The sequence below is a fragment of the Heloderma suspectum genome, chromosome 12 (genome assembly GCF_057233095.1).
Source record: "Heloderma suspectum isolate Gila_16-S chromosome 12, 16-S_ref, whole genome shotgun sequence".
Taxonomy (NCBI): Eukaryota; Metazoa; Chordata; class Lepidosauria; order Squamata; family Helodermatidae; genus Heloderma; species Heloderma suspectum.
Window position 1 is genome coordinate 993,094 of NC_139469.1, and position 19,320 is coordinate 1,012,413.

The 19,320-nt window shown below is 49.0% G+C and overlaps 1 protein-coding gene and 1 long non-coding RNA gene across 3 annotated transcripts in view; one reads left to right on the forward strand and one right to left on the reverse strand.

The window, feature by feature from the left end:
* Positions 1-1,089: 1,089 nt before the first annotated feature.
* SRL (sarcalumenin) overlaps positions 1,090-19,320 on the reverse strand; it is a 37,553-nt gene continuing 19,322 nt past the window's right edge. Inside the window, exons 3-7 of one of the 2 annotated variants that reach the window (XM_084817947.1) lie at positions 17,674-17,772; positions 14,599-14,694; positions 11,025-11,141; positions 8,843-9,076; positions 1,090-4,986 (exon numbers count right to left, since the gene is read on the reverse strand). In XM_084817947.1, the coding sequence (XP_084674073.1) occupies positions 4,175-4,986; positions 8,843-9,076; positions 11,025-11,141; positions 14,599-14,694; positions 17,674-17,772 (1,358 nt within the window). In that variant the 3' untranslated portion in view covers positions 1,090-4,174. The remainder of the gene's footprint in view (positions 4,987-8,842; positions 9,077-11,024; positions 11,142-14,598; positions 14,695-17,673; positions 17,773-19,320) is intronic. The other variant, XM_084817948.1, reaches the window with a different exon arrangement.
* Positions 16,484-17,486, forward strand: LOC146336390 (uncharacterized). Its single transcript, XR_014785478.1, has 2 exons — positions 16,484-16,658; positions 17,074-17,486. It is a non-coding gene; the product is annotated as an uncharacterized LOC146336390 (long non-coding RNA).

Sequence of the window (19,320 nt, forward strand, 5' to 3'; positions counted from 1 at the left end):
GCTGAATGTGTAAACCAAGCAGAGTGAAAGGGAAGAATCTCTGCAGCCCTGTATTGTGGTCTAGCCACTTCCGGACTACAATTTGAGCACGTGCCCCTAATGACTTCCTCCCTTCTTCCCCACTGTATTGGGGAAACCCCTTCATTAATCTCAGCAACACTCAAACCACAATCATAATCCAGTGAAATATACAGCTTCTGAGATATCTGTGCCATTTACTGCATTAATCTTCCCACTCATAACAACAATTAATTATTGGAGGCGCGGTGGGGGGGTCAAAACAGAACCATTAGAGGAAGTCCTGGGTGGGTCCAGCTACTTAATGGATTTAAAGAGATTGATGCTGATCTACCGTGTAGACCTGATAGGATATTTTGGAATAGCCAAAGGGCAGGGCAGAGCAGTGCAACAGCCATGTACTCTCCTTGAGATTTTAGGAAGGTTCAGGCCTGCAAGCCTGAGAAGACACGCAGTGTTATCAACATCATTAAGGAGAGAGTCACCTCAAAGGTAAATCTTGACACCTCTCAGCTTTCCTCCAGTTGAAATCCTATTTGGCAGACTTGATTTGTTTCAGCCCCCATCTCTTCAACATGAGCTGCTCTTGTCCCACAATGTTCCCCATTGCCTCATCTCATCTACATGCACATCATGTATGTTTTTCTTTTGTTTTGTGATGCAGCTGTTCCATTTCTCCTTTTCCCATATCCAGTTATCTTCAGTATCCTTAGTAATCAGGATACAAGGTGTTGTGCAGCTACCAGGTGAGTTCAGAGTGAACTGGTCAACTCTGGACACATTCTGACCTCACGGAAGGAGCAACCATTTAAAAATTATTCTAATGCACTGCAAAGGTCTCTGTTGTGCCTCTATGGTTAGAACTGATTTTGTATATTGTACATAACCTTGGGCTATTTTTAAGAAAGAGGGCTAAAACTTATCAACAAAACAATTAATAAAACAACTCATCAATGAAACCTAATGGGCAGGGTTCAGCCATGTGTGTGCATCACTAGTTTGCTTGACCCCAAATTCTTTTATCCACCAGTTCCAAGATTTCCATTCAACAACAAAGCAAGGTACCAAGGAATGTGATTGGAAAAGATCAGAATTTATTAGAATGGCTGATGTACATGGTCTCTCCAAATACAGATTATTACTGTGAACCGCTAACTGGAAATATATTACAGCTATGTCATTCCTTTAAATGTATCTGTCCAAAATCCTGTTCAAAAGAAGCACACAACAGTGGACAGAGGGTTTTGGTAATTTCACCAAATGGAGAGGCACACAGGCACCCTCCCCCAAAGATCAGTGGACCGCAAGGATGCATATTCCCAAGACAGAGAAGAGCCAGGTTGGTATAGGAGCCAGCTGTTCTGACAGATTCTCAGACAACGCCAATTTAGGTGGCCTATTACAGCTGTGTACTCAAGAGCAAAGGTCCCCCCAGAATGGATGATGCCAGATCTCCAGCTTTTGGTGCTGGAGTCTCCACTGTTTCTGAAAGGCCACCTAGTTTCCAGGTACCAGTGGGTCATGTTAATGATGTGGAGCAGGAACGACTCAGACTTTAAGGGGGAAGGAGGGGAACAGCTGGGCCTGGGAGACCTGTGATGATGATGCAGTCCCCAGGAACCAGGAAATTCTATTCAGTGTTTGGGCTGAATCTTCCCCCTTGACTCCAGGCCAGCAAGGTGGACACACCACATTTGTCTCCCAACATCTCAGCTGAACAAGCTGCAGACCACATGCCTTGGTTCCTTTCAGCACTACCAATCACACTGCAATCTCTGTTGTCTTGAGGTGCGGGTGGCACTCCAGATCTTACTGCCCCTCAGCACCCAAGGTCACAGCATGAGGCAAGACACCTGCAACTGAGGGTTTTGCACAATATGGCCATTGCATCCACCTTGTCACTTGAGGCTTGCACTCTAAACTGAGCAAGTCGCTAAGAGCACATCTTGCAGAAAACTATCCAGTCACGCTGCACATTACTCGCAAGATCTTGATGCGTAAGATGAAAGGTGGCAAGAAGAATGAATAAAAATGAAAAAGCCCAAGGTCACAAGATGAGGAGAGGAAATACAAAAGATGAGGGCAAGAGGAAGCAACAGAGGAAATGGGACCCATCTCCTGGATCACTCTGCTTCCTCAGAGAACAATGCAGAGTTTGCTTTGGGGAGCCAGTTGTAACAGCACATTTTCTCTGTTCCATCAGGTGTGGAGACAAAAATGCAGGACCACTGACAGGAACAGAGAGTCTGATTTGGAAAAAGCACTGCAGCTGGTGAGAGGCGGCAGCTGGTGAGAGGAGGAGAAGTGAAGGAAGCTAATATACAAGAGACAAATGGAGGAGGAGGCAACTCCAGGACAGGTCGGGGGCTTTCCTCTGCAGTGACTCATCCCTGCACTGTTCTGGATGCCAATTCCCATGATACTTCTTTGCTGATTTAGCTGTTCCCATTCCCATGCCCAAAGTCTCTCTCCCATCCCACCCCACCCCGCTGTATAATTCTTTTTCTAGCCCAAAGCCTGCTCATTTATGACGCCTGGCTCCTATATTTTTCCCTCTCTTGGCAGTCAGTTTCCAGTGCCCCACAAAGAGCAGCTGACACACCTCAATCCCGTAGATTGTTTTTTCCAAGATTAAACTCAACTTTACCAGGCTTGGTTTCATGGCAAGTTCTTTTTCCTAGCAGAACTGCCTTTCATGATTCTCCTGACCCTCTTTGCAAAACTTTCAGTTTTCCTGTTTGTCCAAGTGTCTTTGGAAAAAGCAAACAGACCGAACTAGCATGGCACCTTCATCTGTTTGCCTTTTCTCCTTCATTTCTATCTTCCTCAGGATGCTTAATTATACCTTGCTTGGACTTCCTTGAATCTGGTTAATAAGGCCCACAAGCATGTTATATCAATCCTTCAGACTGTCTGGAAGTTGTAATCTTTGCAGGTCCTCTAACCAGGCAGAAAGTGCTCCATCATGATGTAAGTCATGGACATCCAGGTTTACTACTCACTACCCATTGCAAAAGCCCCCTCTTGTCTCCAGTTCATACTCAGCACTGCCATCGCTGTACTTGCAATGGGGTTTTTGCCTCTCCTTTGTCACGTACAAGGAAGCGACATCAGTTCTGTCTTAAGAAATAGCCATTTATAGCTCACCACAAAGTTAGGTGGTGTGATACAGAAAGGCAACAGATAAAAGGTGGACAGAGACAACCCCGCTTTCAACCCACAGTGAGAAGCCCGAAAGAGCAACAACAGCAACAGGATGTCAAATGCAGGAGACAATACTGAGGCTCAGATGCCAACAAGCGTGTGACACAGCTCCCTTAACATGTCAAGTCCTCACAAAGGAAGTGCTGTGACTGGCAATTTTGGACTTGCACCAACAGATTCCTGTGTCCATGTGCACACACAAAGCAGCCTCTATCCCAAACAGGATTCCCAACAGGGACTCCCAAAAGGCCAGGCTTCAAGTGACCTATGCTAGGGCCACCCAGACTCCTACCTGTGCTGGAGGATTGTTCTTTCTGAGCCAGGGGTTAGGGAAAATGCCCTGTGTTTACAGACAAGGCAGGATCCAGATAAAAGGCAGTCTGGATTCTTTCTGTCTGGGACAGGAACAATAGATGCTAAGATGCAGCTGAAGTGAGGACATGCTCGAAGAGCAGATGCTGGTGACCTGTGAGTCCCAGAAAAAATGGTTGGATACATGTGACAAATGTTATGGTCCTCAATCCCATGTACAGCAGTCAGAATGCTGCAAAAACAGCATATAGTTTGTGCCTCTCCTGATGTCAAGAGTCTCTTTCACCATTCCTCAGCACTCTAATGTTTCCTTCCTTCCTCCTCCCTGCATGCTTACCATTCATGAGGGCCAAGTGACTGTGTCTGCCTTCTCTTTGACTTACAGCTCAATATATGGCTTCCTATTTAAAATAACAAAGATTATATAATAAACATCAGGTATTCACAGTGTTTCATTCTCTTCCCTAGCCCCACCCAACTTCCCTGCCATGGATGCCAGTGATTCCAAGTCCTCATTGTATATTAGCTCTTGCCAGTGTGGCACTCGAAGGGTTAACAAACCTTGACTTCTTGGACAGATAAGACATAAGCTCATTCACCAACAGGAACACAGGAGTGGTTACAGAGGACAGCCTGCCTGTTAATGTTTCTTGTAACGGTTCTTTGGAGTTTCGCCACAGCCAGTTGTGTCACAGGACAGAACACTGGGCTTCTTGCCCAGGCCAATGCTCCCCAAGAGATCTGGCAGCTCGCGTGTGATGGCCCTCTCAATCTTCTCCAGGAAGCAGCCCCCCATGTAGGAACATTGCTGAGCAAGTAGCTTGAAGGTGTTAATGGGGTTGATCCCAAAGAAGTCCTTGTAAGCCTCGCGATTGGGGAGGTCAAACTTGCTGACGTTGGTCTTAGCCAGGATTGACTTAAAGATGTAGAACTTGTCTGGGTCCTCTACAATGTCCTTGAACACAAGCTCCCCGTCACTGAAGAAGGTCATTTTATCCTTGTAGGTTTGCAAGTAGCGATCCACTAAGAGCGCATGGATGCGAACCCGGATGGCATGTTGGCGGATGAAGGCAATCTTGTTTTCCAGCCTGTTCTCAATCACCTGGTTCAGATCTTCCAAGAGGGAGATCTCTTCTTTCAAGAAGAGTTCTTGGTGGGTATCAGCTTCATATTCCAGGGGCCAGAAGGAACTGACGTAGACCCTGGGGGGCTCAGTGACATTGATGAGTGGAGCCAGGCTCCAAAACAAGGCCCCGTACACTCGCATGAGCTCTTGCGTGGCCAGACTGTCAGCTTTGTTCAGAATTATCCTAATCTGAGATTCCCGTCCCTTCAGCTGCCGGAAGAGCATCTCCAGCTCCAGCCCCACATCCAACTTTGTGGGGTCAAACACTACAAAGATGAGGTCAGCTCTGTCGATGAACCATTGGCAGACATCGTTGAATGGGTAGCCTGTGGGGGAGGAAGCGGGGAGAACAACATCAGGTTGGAGGCCGAGGGACCCCTGATGAGGATTGGGGTGATTGTGGCTACTCAGCCTTAGCTCCACATTACTGGGGACTCACACTTCGGAACCCCTAATGCCAGACCCATGAAGACCTCCACCCTATTAGCAATTATCTCTGGACACAACGGAGAAAGCAACACTCAAAGGAGAATGCAGTTAAATAGTTTGACCAAACTGTGAAGTCTCAGTGATATTTACAATTTTTTAATATTGACATCTCATATGACTATTGACAATCCCAGATGAAAGTTGTGAATGCCTGAGAACTCTGAGAAACAATACTGGCAGTCATCTAAATGTGTTTGTCAGCCAGGGCCATAGCCATCGGGCCATGATTATTCATAATCATAACTAGTAGGGTTGGAAGGGGCCTATAAGTCCAAGCCCACTCAAGAATATTCCAGGTTCCCACACTGAATGCTCAGCTTCGGCTAAGAACAAAAGTCAGTCTCTACCTCACAATTTACTTGTGAAGATTTAATGAAGAAACATGCAGCCGGGATCCTTAAACATCCAATTGCTCATTAACACAATTACATAATATTAAAGGCATTCCCTCATAAAGTTCCTTCATCCTTCCCCTTCCCCTTCGCAGTCAACACATTCTAGGAAACAAGCCTAGAGGCTCACTACTTTATTAGTTAATGACTAGCTTCTTTGCAAATGCAGATTCTAGGAAGCTCTCAGACTGAAACAGCTAATCCACACATCTATGAATATCAATAGAGGAGTGGAAGTGGCAGTTCGAGAAGTTGCCAGCAGTCTGGGCAAGAACTTCTCGGCCAGACTAGCTTTGCAGGAATCCCCCCCCCCCCGTGGCTCCCTCCCACGCAGGCTCCCACACATGGCCAATGTGATGGAGCATCTGAGCGCTGCCTCTAACTTTTGCCTCTTTGCTCTGTGATGGACCTTAGCACCCCTCAACTCGCTCTCCTCCTCCCCCGAAACCTGGGTTCTCAGGGCGGAGGAAAGGGGGGGGATCAGGCTGAGCCATCTATCAGCCAAGGCCTTGGGGAGAACGTCTCACCATATCTGGGCTCGCTAGGGAGGGGGCCTCCCCCTGCTCTGGCTGCTCCCACTCTGAACCCGAGCCGCTAGACATCTCCACACGCTCAGATTCATTTCTGACATTCAGCTACTTGTATTTATGTTCTGACTATTCTGCAATGATTCCCCACCCACTTAGTCCCACACACTACAAAATTTTTGGTATGCATTTGTGTATGTCTGGAAAGTGGGGAAAAACACATGTGTTTGTCCATGCTTGTGCATTGTTTAGGGCTATCGATTCTTCCTTTGTTGGGGAGACTGCATTGCTTGCTCATAGCCCAGGATAGTTGAGTGATGTTTCTTTGATGAGAGTGAATGTTTCTGAGGTAGTGAACAATACCTCTGGGTGTTTGAATGGAAAAGCCATCTGAGCTTGGGGAATTTGACCCTCCACCCTCTGTTTAAAGAAAAACAGTTTGAAGTTTAGAGACAGTTTGAAGTTTAGAGACAAGAAAAGCTGGAGTCCTCCCGTTGTGGAGCCATTCTGTGTTTGCAGAGGGCTCCCAGATGGTGACCATGTGGTTGCTGAGAAGGGAAGTTTTTATTTTCAAGGTTCCATAGAACTCAATGAAACTGCACCATCTAGTGGCTATCTTAATAGTGCAACAATCCAATGTAATTTGATAATTCATTATTTCCAGATCTTTTAAAGATGGAATTACCAGGAAAAACCTCTGGATGTGCCCTGGAGGTTGATGACATCATGAAAAGGACCCCCAATCTTCAGTGAGTGAGCAATCTCAATAGCAGGATAAAAGCTCTGTGTGAGGAAGCCCAGAGAAAGAGAGCTGAGTGTTGATTGAAGATACCTTGGGGTACAGGGTGCCTCCCTCTACGAATCTGATGTAGAACAGTGGATTGGCTGCCTTGAAGGGGTGTCTGCTGTTTGCCTCCACTTATGCTCTTCAACATTTACAAATAAAGCAAATGTTACCAGACTGCCACAGGTTTCCAGTGCTTTCTCACCCAAAGGAAACCGAACCCGGGTTGTGCTGCCCCCGGAACTTCTTACCATTTGCAGAAGTGGGGAGTGCACAACAGTCTTTGCAGCCATTCATAAAATTCACCTGGGATTGTAAACATTCATCATAGTTTTAGACATTTGTTGTAATATATTGTCATGGCAATGCTGTGAAACCAGTAATTTTGCAAAATATCTGCCTACTCCCTTATAGAATCGTAGAATAGTAGGGTTGGAAGGGGCCTACAAGGCCATTGAGTCCCACTCCCTGCTCAATGCAGAAATCCAGGACAGAGCATCCCCAACAGATGGCTGTCCAGCCTCGTCTTGAATGCCTCCAGTGTGGGAGAGCCCACCACCTCCCTAGGTCATTGTTTCCATTGTCGTATTGATCTAACACTCAGGAAGCTTTTCCTGATGTTCAGCCAGAATCTGGCTTCCTATAACATGAGCCCATTATTCCGTGTCCTGCACTCTGGGATTATCAAGAAGAGATCCTGGCCTTCCTCTCTGGGACAACCTTTCAAGTACTTGAAGAGCGCTGTCATATCTCCCCTCAGTCTTCTCTTCTCAAGGCTAAACATGCCCAGTTCTTTCAGCCTCTCTTCATAGGGCTTTGTTTCCAGTCCCCCGATCATCTTTGTTGCCCTCCTCTGAACCCTCTCCAGTTTGTCTGCATCCTTCGGAAAGTGTGGTGCCCAGAACTGGGCATAGTACTCCAGATGAGGCCTAACCAGTGCTGAGTAGAGAGGGACTAGTACTTCCTGAGATATGGAAGCTATGCTTCTATTAATGCAGCCCAAAAGAGCACATCCCATTGTGGGCTCATATTCAGCTTGTGATCGACAACAATGCCAAGATCCTTCTCGCTTGTCGTGTTGTTGAGCCACGTATCCCCCATCTTGTCACTGTGCATTTGGTTTCTTTTTCCTAGGTGAAGAACTGGGCATTCATCCCTATGAAATGTCATTCTGTTGTTTTCTGCCCAGCGCTCCAGTCTATCCAGATCACTTTGAATTTTGTTTCTGTCTTCCAAAGTATTAGCCATCCCGCCCAATTTTGTGTCATCTGCAAATGTGATCAGCATTCCCTGCACCCCCTCCTCCAAGTCATTCATCAAAATGTGGAACAGCACTGGGCCCAGGACTGAGCCCTGCGGTACCCCACTCGTGACCTCTCCCCAGTTGGAGAAGGTCCCATTGGGAAGCACTCTTTGAGTCCGATTCTGTAGCCAGCTGTGGATCCACCGGATCGTTGTTTCATCTAGCCCACTTTGAGCTAGTTTGCACATCATGATTATCATGGGGCACTTTGTCGAAAGCTTTGCTGAAGTTGAGGTATATTATGTGGAGAGCAAAACATTAACAACTACAAGTTTTTCCAAGAAATACTTGCATCCTCTTCTTGGGATTGTCTTCATTTCACTTTTTAAAAATAAATAAATAGGATATGTGCACAAACAGCTGGTATGTACCTATATACACACCAGAAAAAAACAGGATTAGGGCCGGACCTTGAGAGATCTATGAATGATTGTGAAATAGCCATGCTAGGCAATATTAGAGGTTTTGATTCAGTCTTATTCTGAAATTAGTGCAATGTTTAGTCATTTTTCAAAAAGATTGATAGACATGGTCTATGGAAAAAATATTAAAGTTGTTGCTTGCATGAAGAAATGACTAGTTTCACAATAGGAGTGTAGCAAGTCAGAATAGATCCCTGCTATTTTCCATGATCTGGCTTTACTTTCATCTCAAGACCATTTGAACATGCAAAGAATAGCCCTTTACCTCGTTCTTGCTGCTTTCGGTTTTCAATGATCCCAGGGGTGTCCACAAAGGTCACTCTCTCCAAAAGTTTATGAGGAACCTCGATCCCTATCAGCTTTTCCAGAAAGTTCTGCCCAAACTTCTCAAGAGGCGAGAAAGAGCGGGCACTGTCCGCAGCCATCACAATGCCTTCGATGGTCTTGAGCTTGGGTCCATGCATGATGACGGTGAACTCTGAGGTGGTTGGCTCAGCCCCTGTTCAAGAAGGAGGCAAAACAAGAACCAGGTGAACTGCCACCCCAAATTGGGCTGCTTTTGGAATGGTCACCTTGCAAAAACATTCCAACACTCAGTACAGACAAATCCAGGTGCCCCTTCTAGAACTCTCTTAGTAGTGCTCTGGCCAACCCAGCACGTGGTTTCACTCCTGCCGTCTACGTACATTCCAGGTGGCTTAAGAGAAATAGTTTCTTGATGAAATGAAATGGCCATTTAATCAGCTTGCGCTGTCTCAAATTTCCACCAAGCTCAAAAGGACACCTTGCCACTGCATATGGTACGATACAAAGCCCACAGAGCAATAACACTTTTCACAATGTCCTCTGTCGCAGTTTCTAGAGCTGCATTGAGTTTAGAAGGATTTTGCTCCAGAGTCCAAGCAGCCCAACACATCCTAGGTGGGAAAGGAACCCTGATGGCTAAGTTTGGTTTGTTCAGCTCAGAAACTATATTTCATCAGAGAATTTAATTCAGAAGATCACTGCTGGGCTGAGATTGGGGATCAAAGGGACAGGGAGCCCGGGGAGGAGGGAAAGGGAAAGGTCACTCCTGCTAAAATTAATTGGCTCCACACAGGGAAACCAGAAAATGGAAGTTCCTTGTGTTTACCCACTGTGGCTCTGGCAGCCAGGCAACCACCTGCAGGGGGAAGCCACCCTGATGGGAGGGCTCTGGGCCCAGCCGACCCCCAGGCAGCAGGCCAGGGTGTATGTTCTGCCCCGACTGTGTGACAGGCTGAGGCAGAGCCAAAATGAGGCCAGGCGAGGGCAGTGAGAGGTTGAGCCAGAGCTAGAAAATCTGCAGCCTGTCGTGCATCTGGCAGAAGCAAATGCCAGGCACTAGCCTGGTCAATCCAGAGGCTTCAAAGTGCCTGCTTGCGAGTCACATCTCTTTCCCTTCTGCTCTTGAAAAGGGCTCTGAGGCCTGGGCATACCCAAACAAAGGGAGCTTACTTTGGCCCCATCTACATGGCACTGCTTTCACCCCCCACCCCATCGCAACTGCACAGCACTGCAGCTTCAAACTAGCTTCTGCTGTGATACACTTGCGATTTACTGTGCGCTTCCCTAACAGACTCTGCTGTGCCCTTTTTTTGCCATTATACTTTAATGCGCAGCTGTGCAGTCCCATGAGCATGGGGGTGCGACACTGCAGTGGCTGTTTTTTATTTTAGGGGTTCTGTTGTGTCTTTCCATCCCAAGTTAGGTAAAAAGAGGGAGTTCTGTGTCCCTTCATTTCCACGCCATCTGTTTGCCAGTTCCCCAGCCTGAGACTATCGCAATGGTTTGCGTGAGCGGTATGCGCCTACCCATCGCTCCGAAATGGTGGCCAGAGTGAAGTTGGTCCTCCCCCAAGGACCACCCCCCCAGCCCTTGGGCACTGAGTCCAAAACAACCATTGCGAAGATACAAAGCTGCAAAAATGTGTGAAAGTGTGATTAAATAAATGAAAACGCCTCTCTGTGCCTCTGTAACTGTGCAGCTGCAAAGGGACGGGGGGGAGTAAAGGGGCGTCACAGAGTGACACAAACACTACGCACGCCTACAACACACCCACTGTAAGATGCGAAGTCGGTTTGGGGAAGGGACAGACGCTTGCAACCACAGGAAACCTGCAGCAAATGAAAAACATTGCAGCGAAACGCCTCCATGGAAATCCGCATTTTCCAGGAGAAAACCACAGATAGCTGCAAAGTGGCAACTGCATCATCTGTCTCGAGGGACCTCGACTCGCAGCTGCCCTGGAGTAAAAGGCTCGTGTAGATGGGGCCTCTGTTTGGCTCCTCCTGCCCCGGGCCTCGTGGTGCTGTCCCTGCTCTGGCTGTAGCGGCTCTGACAGGCCCTTTCATGTAGCGGATGGGCCAGGCACCTGGTGCCTAAGACGGTGATATTCAGGGCAGGGGGCAAGCAGAAAGGCGCCCTGCCTGTGTAGAGCTGGTACGGAGTGTCATCCAGCCCCAGGAGGTAGTTGATCATGGTGGATTTGCCAACGCTCCATGGTCCCAGGAATAGCACCATCGGCTTGGAAGCAATCTCTCCGTCTGCAAGGGGAAGAGAACAGCAGCCATGTCAGGCATGCCCCTGGAATTTCTCCAAAGAGCAGCCAACCTCTGGACATTTATCTGGCCCCTCCAGGCCCGCAGGAACATTCCCTAGCTAGCCCAGCAAGCCATCCCCTTCCTCCCTCAGGGCAATCAAGACAAGCCAGGCATGAAGGTACCACCACTGGGGTGGGGGTGGGGGGAGTGCAGTGCACACACATGCAGCTCACCTGCTGTCCGCCATCATAGTATCCACCGGCAGGGACAGTCCAAGCGACTGGGATCCGTGAGGGGCCTCTCTTAGCCAGGCCAGTCCTCCCTCCCTAGGGATGTCCAGTCCTCAGCTATGGCCACTGAAGTGCCCTCCTGTGTCCCTTCCATCCTTGAAAGGCTTAGTATGATTTCACAAATGAAACGTTCCCTACACTATTTAGTGTGCACATGCCCTGGGTGAGCAGTGCTAAGTGTGAAATTGCGCACTTTGCAGTGTGTTCACACACAGCGGGGACCCATCGCTAGCTGAGACTTCCTGTCTGCTGAACTAGATGTGCTTGTCACACAGGATAGGGGGACACATGTTGGAGGGGCATTTGTGCAGGAAAGTGATTGTGTGAGAAATGGCCCTTAAAGTGGAGAAGGGCACTGAATCCAAGTGGGATTTGGGAGAAGAGCAGTCCTTTGGGTGGCCCTTCTGCTCTCCGATTTCCCTTCTCTGGATGCCTTCTCTGACAGGTGGTTGGGTAAGCCCTGCTTGAGGACTGGGTTCCAGCATAATGAAGCTGCCTGCCATAGTCCACCCATGAAGCTAGCAGCCACATACGTCTGAGAAGCCAACATGGGATGCCGCCTTCTCCCACGTCTCCAGAGTGGATTGGGGTAAAGAAGAGCTTTCGCAATGATGGGAGAGCAGCCCTTAACCCCAACCCTTGCTCAGCTTTAGGTTGTGTGCTCTACACCAGAGAAAAGCCTCATCATGAGCGGAGGGACTCACACGTGCCTTACTCCACAATGGACTGTGGCCTGTACGTTCACAAAGAGAGCAGCACTCTCCTTTAGCTATGGCGCTACATCGGTTTATGTATTTATTTGCTTCTGTAGCTACACATGCTCTTGTATACACCTAGGCTAATACATACTCTGTCCACAGGTTATCCATTCCTGCACTCACCCGCATATAAAGCAGTCAGAGAGAGCCTTATGATGGCTGCATGTATATGCAGATATTGTCTCCAAAAGGTTACACAAAAACATTTAGCAGCACCACCTCCCTCCTGGGGAGTCTTCAGTCAGTCTCCTGATTATGACAGGATGAATGTATAGTACACTACGCACACTCTGGCACATCTGAAGAAGGAAAAATTTCGCCTGACAGTCACCTGGAGTCTTCCTAGAGATACCCTTGAAACATGAAGATCTTGTGCTTGGCCAGGTCAGTAGGCTTGACTGCTGTCCTGCCACCTCCCTGTCTTGGGGCCGGGATGAAGGGTGCCCACTGGCGTGAGACCTCTTAACACCAGGGCCAGCTCCTGTAGGCATCAAAGAGCTGTCCTCCAGCCACAGGGCAGGGGAGGCAGGCACCAGCTGACCTCCATTTCAGTTCCAAGCAAAGAGGGAGTCTAGGATCAGGCCAGCTTCTAGCCCACAAAAGCTTCTGCCACATAAATGTGTTAGTCTTTAAGGTGCCACAAGACTTTCCATTGTTTTGCTGCAATAGATTACACAACTACCCCTCTGGAAAGACAGCGTGGCAACCCTTGTCAAAAACAGCCCGGCTCTGCCAGCCCCGTCGAAGGCCTGTGAGCGTTGTGCTGATGGTGGTGCGGAAAGCCCCGCCTGGGCAACCGAAGGGGCACAAGGGAGGAGTGCCTTTTGCTTCTGGTCTGGCAAGCGATGCGCTCAGCACGGGAGGAGGGAAGGGGGAACGGCAGCTCATTTTGGTTCTTTGATCAGCAGACAGAGGCCACCTGGGAGGAGTTTCATTCACATGCAAGTGACAGGTAGCCGTACCCACCTGTGGCTGAAGAGCCCAGGGTGCGTCCAGGGTAAGCTGATAGGCAGGAGAGGAGAGGGCCAGGAGGAGAGAAAAGGCAACATGAGTAGGAAAGGGCTGGAGGGGTGTGGGTGCTTGGTCAGATGTCAGTCAAGAACTGAAGATGGCCTTCAGCAGGCTCCAAGAAAGGAGCCAGAACCAGTGGATAATTCCAGTTCCTTCTGCTCCCCTCTTAACCCAGTACAAGAGACTGGAATCATGAATGAATCGTTCACTCACAGAAGGAGATCATGCACCAAAAACACATTTTGCCATGGGGAATAACATCCAAACCCCATCTCAATTTTGGGTGGTGAGCCAAGATTTATATACTGCTTCTCATTTGAAACAAATCTCAAGGCACCTTACAAAAGAATAAAAACAAACAAAACAGGCCACACACACACACACACACACACAAACACACACGTATCATGAGGCTGGTACAAAGATGCTCATGGCTTGGGGGAAAGCCAATGCAAACTGATATGTTTTCAATAAACACCTAAAATATGCCGGCACTGAGGCCTGATGTACTTCAGAGAAGAGATCATTTCTCAGGGCGGACACCACCGCAGAGCAGGCCACCTCCATGTCATTGCCAGACAGAAATCCATAGGCTGTGGCATGGACATCTGGGCCTCCCGTGAAGATCGTAGTGGCCTGGGAGGTTGGTGGAGGGGGAGATGTTCCTTAGGACACTTCTGCAGACTGATGTACTTTCAAAGGGCACCCTCACCTTTGACCCTTTTCAGAGGGAGAGACTAATGGTACATCAGCTCAGGAGCCACAGCTCAGTGGCAGAGCCCCTGCTTTGGCGTGCAGAAGGTCCCAAGTTTGATCCCAGCAGCATCTCCAGGTAAGGCTGGAAAAACTCCTGCCTGAAGGCCTGGGGAGCCACGGCTGCTGGTCAGTGTTGGCAATACTGAGCGAGAGGGACCCAGGGTCTGATTCCATAGAAGGCGCCTTCCTATGTTTCTATGATGCTGGGAGCAGGGAGATCAAAGGCATGCCCTGGGCATCATAAGCCACTTTAGGAAGACCGTGTTCTTGAAAGGTGGCAAGAAATGCACAAAATAAATACACAAATAAATAAAATACATGGCTGATGGGAACAGTGAACATGATCCTTCCACACTTTTTGTTGCCAGTCCCCTTGTGAATTTCTATTTCTCATTCTAGCAGCAGCAAGCTGAGTTTCTAAACTGTCCCATCCCCCTTGCCTCAGCTGCAGCTGCACAAGCCCTGGCTGTGTGGGAAGGGACAGGACCTCCTTAGGTAGGATCTACAGAGCAGCCTTGAGAGAACTAATGGAGTTCTCTTCCTTTCCCCTTCAGCTCTCCATAAGGCCAGCCTTGAAACATGGCCCAGCAAAATGCCTAGCAATGCAACACCAACGCCCAACCCATCCCATCCCGCCTGCCTTACCTGTGATTTCATGCTGCCGTAGTTCATTGTACTTGTAAGATTGCTCCAGGGGCTTGATAGAGGTGTGGTAGATCTTCCTCAGCCGCTGCAGTGTGCCTGCAACGAAGGAGGAGGCCAACAGCAACACATCAAAAGTCAGGCCACGCCCTCTGCCACTGTCCCTTATGATGATGAGTCTTGTGAGAGTCAGAAGGTAGCATACGTGTGCTCCGCCCGCCCCGCCCCCCACAGCACACACAACTTGAATTTCCCCCTGGCGTGTGTGTGTGTTTATCATGAACAATGCAAAGAAGATGCATTTTTGATATGTTTGTTTGTACGTTTGCTTACTTACTATATTTCTATATTGTCCAATAGCCAAAGCTCTCTGGGTGGTTCACAAAAAATAAAACCCAAGAATGCAACTAGGTAAAACATAATATAAAAACTTTAAAGGTTTAAAACAAAATAAAACAAAGAAAAAACAAAGTTTTTACAGCAGCAGCGTAAAGATCTAAACATAATAACACATTTTAAAATAAAACCGAAGGACTGAAAAGCGTACTACAATGTAGGTGCCAGATGAACCTCTCTGGGCAGTGCATTCCACAACCAGGGTGCCACCACCAAAAAGGCCCTCTCCTTAGAAGCCACTTGACTCACCTCATTTGGGAGCGGCACCCGAAGGAGGGCCTCTAAAACTGATCTTAGGGTCCAAGCAGGTATTCCTAAGAGGAGACAATCTGTCCCCAAGCTGTTTAGGGCTTTAAAAGTTAATACCAGCACTTTGACATGAGGGATGAGAGTGGATATGACATGTTCTTGAAATCAGATATTCCAGGAAGCGTCTGGTCCTTTTGTGGGCAGCCCCCTTGTGCAGTTCCAGGATGCTGCTTCCAGCACTCGCAAGTTACGCAGACCACAGGGGCCCTTTGCCCTTGCCCTGTCCCAACGCGCCGCCCATCTCTGGCCCAAAAGACGTCTGAAATGCTCTCGGGTAGTTTCCACGCCAGCAAGGTGGCAGCTGGCATCCCACCAGCTGCCTTGGCAACAACCAGAGTTCCCTGTAGATGACACAGTAGTCTGCCATGTTTGCCCGGCATATGTGGATGGCTGCACTTTGGAGAACTGGCGAGGCTGTTCTGAGACTTTCGGTCTCTGCCATCTGCCCACGTGGAATGCTTCAGCCTCAGACAGAAGGGCCACCCCACTGCGTGCATGGAGAGGAGGGCTGTCAGCCCGGGGTGGGGCTTACAGGCGACATTCTGGATCCGGTACCTCAGGGGACCGTTGCTAGGGATGTCAGAGAATTCCGCGACGGATCTCGGTGAGGCCGATTGCCAGTGCATTCAGCCCCCTGAAATCCATTGCGGAACAGCCTGCCGCCCCCCACAGATCCCCCCGGGATGAGACTTACCTGGGGCGGATGTTTCAGACGGCAGCGGCTCCAGCGGCGGCTTCGGCGGTGGCTGGTCTTCCAACTGGCTGCCGCCGCCGCCATTTCCAGTCTGTGTTTTGTTTTGTTTTTCCCCCCCATAGACATGATAGGCTACGTAAAGACTTACGTAGCCTATCACGTCTGGGTAAAAAACAACAAAAAACAACGCGTACGCAAATGGCAGCGGCTATGGCTGCCGCCATTTGCATTCCTTATTTTTCGCTGTCTTAGTCTATGTAAATATTTACGTAGAATAAGACGAAGAAAAGAAAGGGGAACGCAAATAGCGCCCAGTATGCTATTTGCGTTCCCCTTTCTTTTCTTCATCTTAGTGTATGTAAATATTGACATAGACTAAGACGGCAAAAAATAAGGAATGCAAATGGCGGCGGCTGTAGCCACTGCCATTTGTGTACGCGTTTCTGTTTTTTTGTTTTTTTACCCAGAGCCCTCCACGGCCGGAAATCCGGCTGCGGACGGCCATGGCCTGGGCCTGGCCAGCTGCTCTGCGGAGCCGCCGCGGAGCACAGCCGGCCATCGAGGATTCCGGGGGGGAGGACCAGATCTCCTCCCCCCCCCGTCAAGGATTCCGGGGGGAGGGACGGAACGCCTCCCCCCCACCATGAACAGAATCCGCAAAAAGGTAAGTGACTTTCGTACATCCCTAGCCGTTGCAGTGTCTCTTGCCTTGCAGAGGAGGACACCCAGTGGCAAAAGTGGCGAGGGCAGGAGGACCTTTGGGCGGGAAACATGTTTAAACCATTTATATAGCACCCTTCATCCTAAATGAATTTCAAGGCGGTGTACAATAAATGTAAATCACAATAAAATAAACAATAAAATAGATACAATCTTCAAAACTATTACAATAAATTTAAAATGCCTGGGTGAATAAAAATGTCACCTGCATTAAAAAAGGACTGCGGCATCTGTTATCGAAAGGGACCTCCAACTCCTACTCTCCTTCCCCTGCCAGATTCTCATTCACTAACCAACTCTCTCTCTCTCTCTCTCTCTCTCTCTCTCTCCCTCTCTCCCCGCTCCCTCTGTTCTTGCAGCTCAGCAGCAGAGCCCCTGCTTGGCCTGCAGAAGGCCCCAGGTTCAAGCCCCGGCATCTCCAGGCAGAGCTGGGAAAGAATCCTGCCTGCCTGAAACCCTGGCTGCCAGTCAGTGTCGACGACGCTGCGCTAGACGGACCAAGGGTCTGACGCAGTATAAGGCAGCTTCCGATGTGCATACCGAGATTCCTTGATACGATTTGGTCTTTCAGAGGAATCCAGAAGTCCCCCGCCACCAGTCCCCTTACAAGGCTGGAGAAGGGAGCAGCTGAGCTGAGCTGAGGGCGCTCCAAGACGTGGGGGACGGGCGAGTATTTGGGTGGAGAGCAAGCCACACGGCTGCGGTGGGAGACATTTGTCAGCAACGATTTATGCGCATGGCATCCTTTGGGCTGCAGGGTCCTATGTAATGGGGGAGGGGCTACAAAAGTAAAATACAGTTGGATTGGACCTCCATGGTCCAGAGGCCCTCTGTGTGGAAGAGCTGAGGACCTTGCTGGGAAGCAGGAGCTGCTACCCAGATCATGCCGAGCATCGGAAGGGGGTGTCCCACTTCTCCCAGCACCCCCTGGCCCCGCAGGTGCCCTCTCCTACTGTTACCTGAGTAGTCATCTGCAGGTTTTTCCTCCTTCAGTTTCAGGGTGCTCTCAATGTGGGAGCGGTCTCTGGAGGCAGGCTCCCCAGTGCCCTCCACCTCCTCTGCGGGAAGAGCAAAGAGAGCATCTCAGCTACAGGCCACGTGCACAGGAGGGACTCGGCTCCAGCTTGCAAGGCGGTGTGCGGTGTGTGTTGTACATGGTGTGTGTTGTACATGGTGCTCATTCAGCTCTTTGGCACCCTGTGATGTTTCCCTCGCACAGACATTCCTCCCCACAGCTGCCTCATCTCCCCAACAAGGATTTCCGCTGATGCCAAGAGTGGCTGGAACTCAGCCTGGCCAGGGGCCAGCTGCTGCTGGAGGACAATCTTCTAAATTTAGAGGCTGCTGAATTCCAATTTCCCAGTGTGAACCAAGGAGAGGAGAGTCTCTCTCTCTCTCTCTCTCTCTCTCTCTCACTCACTCACACACACAAGCAACCGCACTGAAAATATGCCACAGAATGCCTTCCCAAGCCACACCGAATCAACTTGTTAATGCAAAATAGAAACCGGAAGAGAGGCATTTAAAAATCAGATGTACCTTCTCATCAATTCAGGTTTTATATCTGAATTACCAGTATGAGAAATGCAATCCGCCCCTGCTCCTGGAACAACAGCAGCAACAACTGCAACATCACTTGTGGACCTGAAAGGGGTGTGCTGTGGGGGGAATTTCAGAGAGCAGCTTTGCCAACTTCTCCCCCGTAGCTCAAGAACTTTGGTTTGTGTCTGGGCAGCACTTCCAGGTGACTCCAAAAGATCCTTGTTGACCAAAGAGTTTTCCACGCCCCTTCTGGAAGTTCCCTGCTTTGCTATTACTAAGCTGATTGTACCCCAGGACAAGGACAGGCCGGGAACTGGCTCAACGTGAGCCCATGCACAATCTCCTCTGTGCCTGTCTACTGCAGCATTTGGATGAGCTCTCCTGGCCCCTGTCAAAAACTCTGTCCAGATGTGCCCTTAAAGGATGTTTGTTTAATTTCTATCCTGCCTTTCTGCCCCCAAAAATGATGCTCAAGGCAGCTGCCAATAAAACCCAGCTTAACGTCTTAATTAAAACATAGCCTGAAAACAAATAAATTAAAAATACAACAATAAAAGAAATAAATAGCACCAACCTATTTAAACCCCATAATGTAAGGATGTCATAGTGTCATCCTTGAGCTTCAGCCTACCAAAGCTTCAGGGCCAAGGGGACCAAAAGGCATTACACACACACACACCCCACATGCATACACAACAGAGGACGACACGCAGTGCATTTGATGCTGCTCTGGTTTGGTCTTATCTGTGAGGCTTATTGGCTGGGTGGTGGTTGTTTTTTACCACTGAATTATTGGTTTTATGGTTTTATTGCATTACGGCTGATTTTTTTAAAACAATTCAATGCTATTTTATATTCCCTTGGTTGTAAGGCTTCTTGAAGGTCCAGAAAGTGAGAAATTCCTGTGGTTTCTTCCTGTTGGGTTGTTAGGGCTGGCCCTGCCATTAGGCAGACTGAGGCAGGTGGCAGATACTGGAGGGTGAGGAGTGGAAGTGAGATGCTGTGGGGTGGAGCTGTGTGTGCCAAGTGTCTCCCCGAGCCCCCTAAGCTAGCCTGTTACCCTC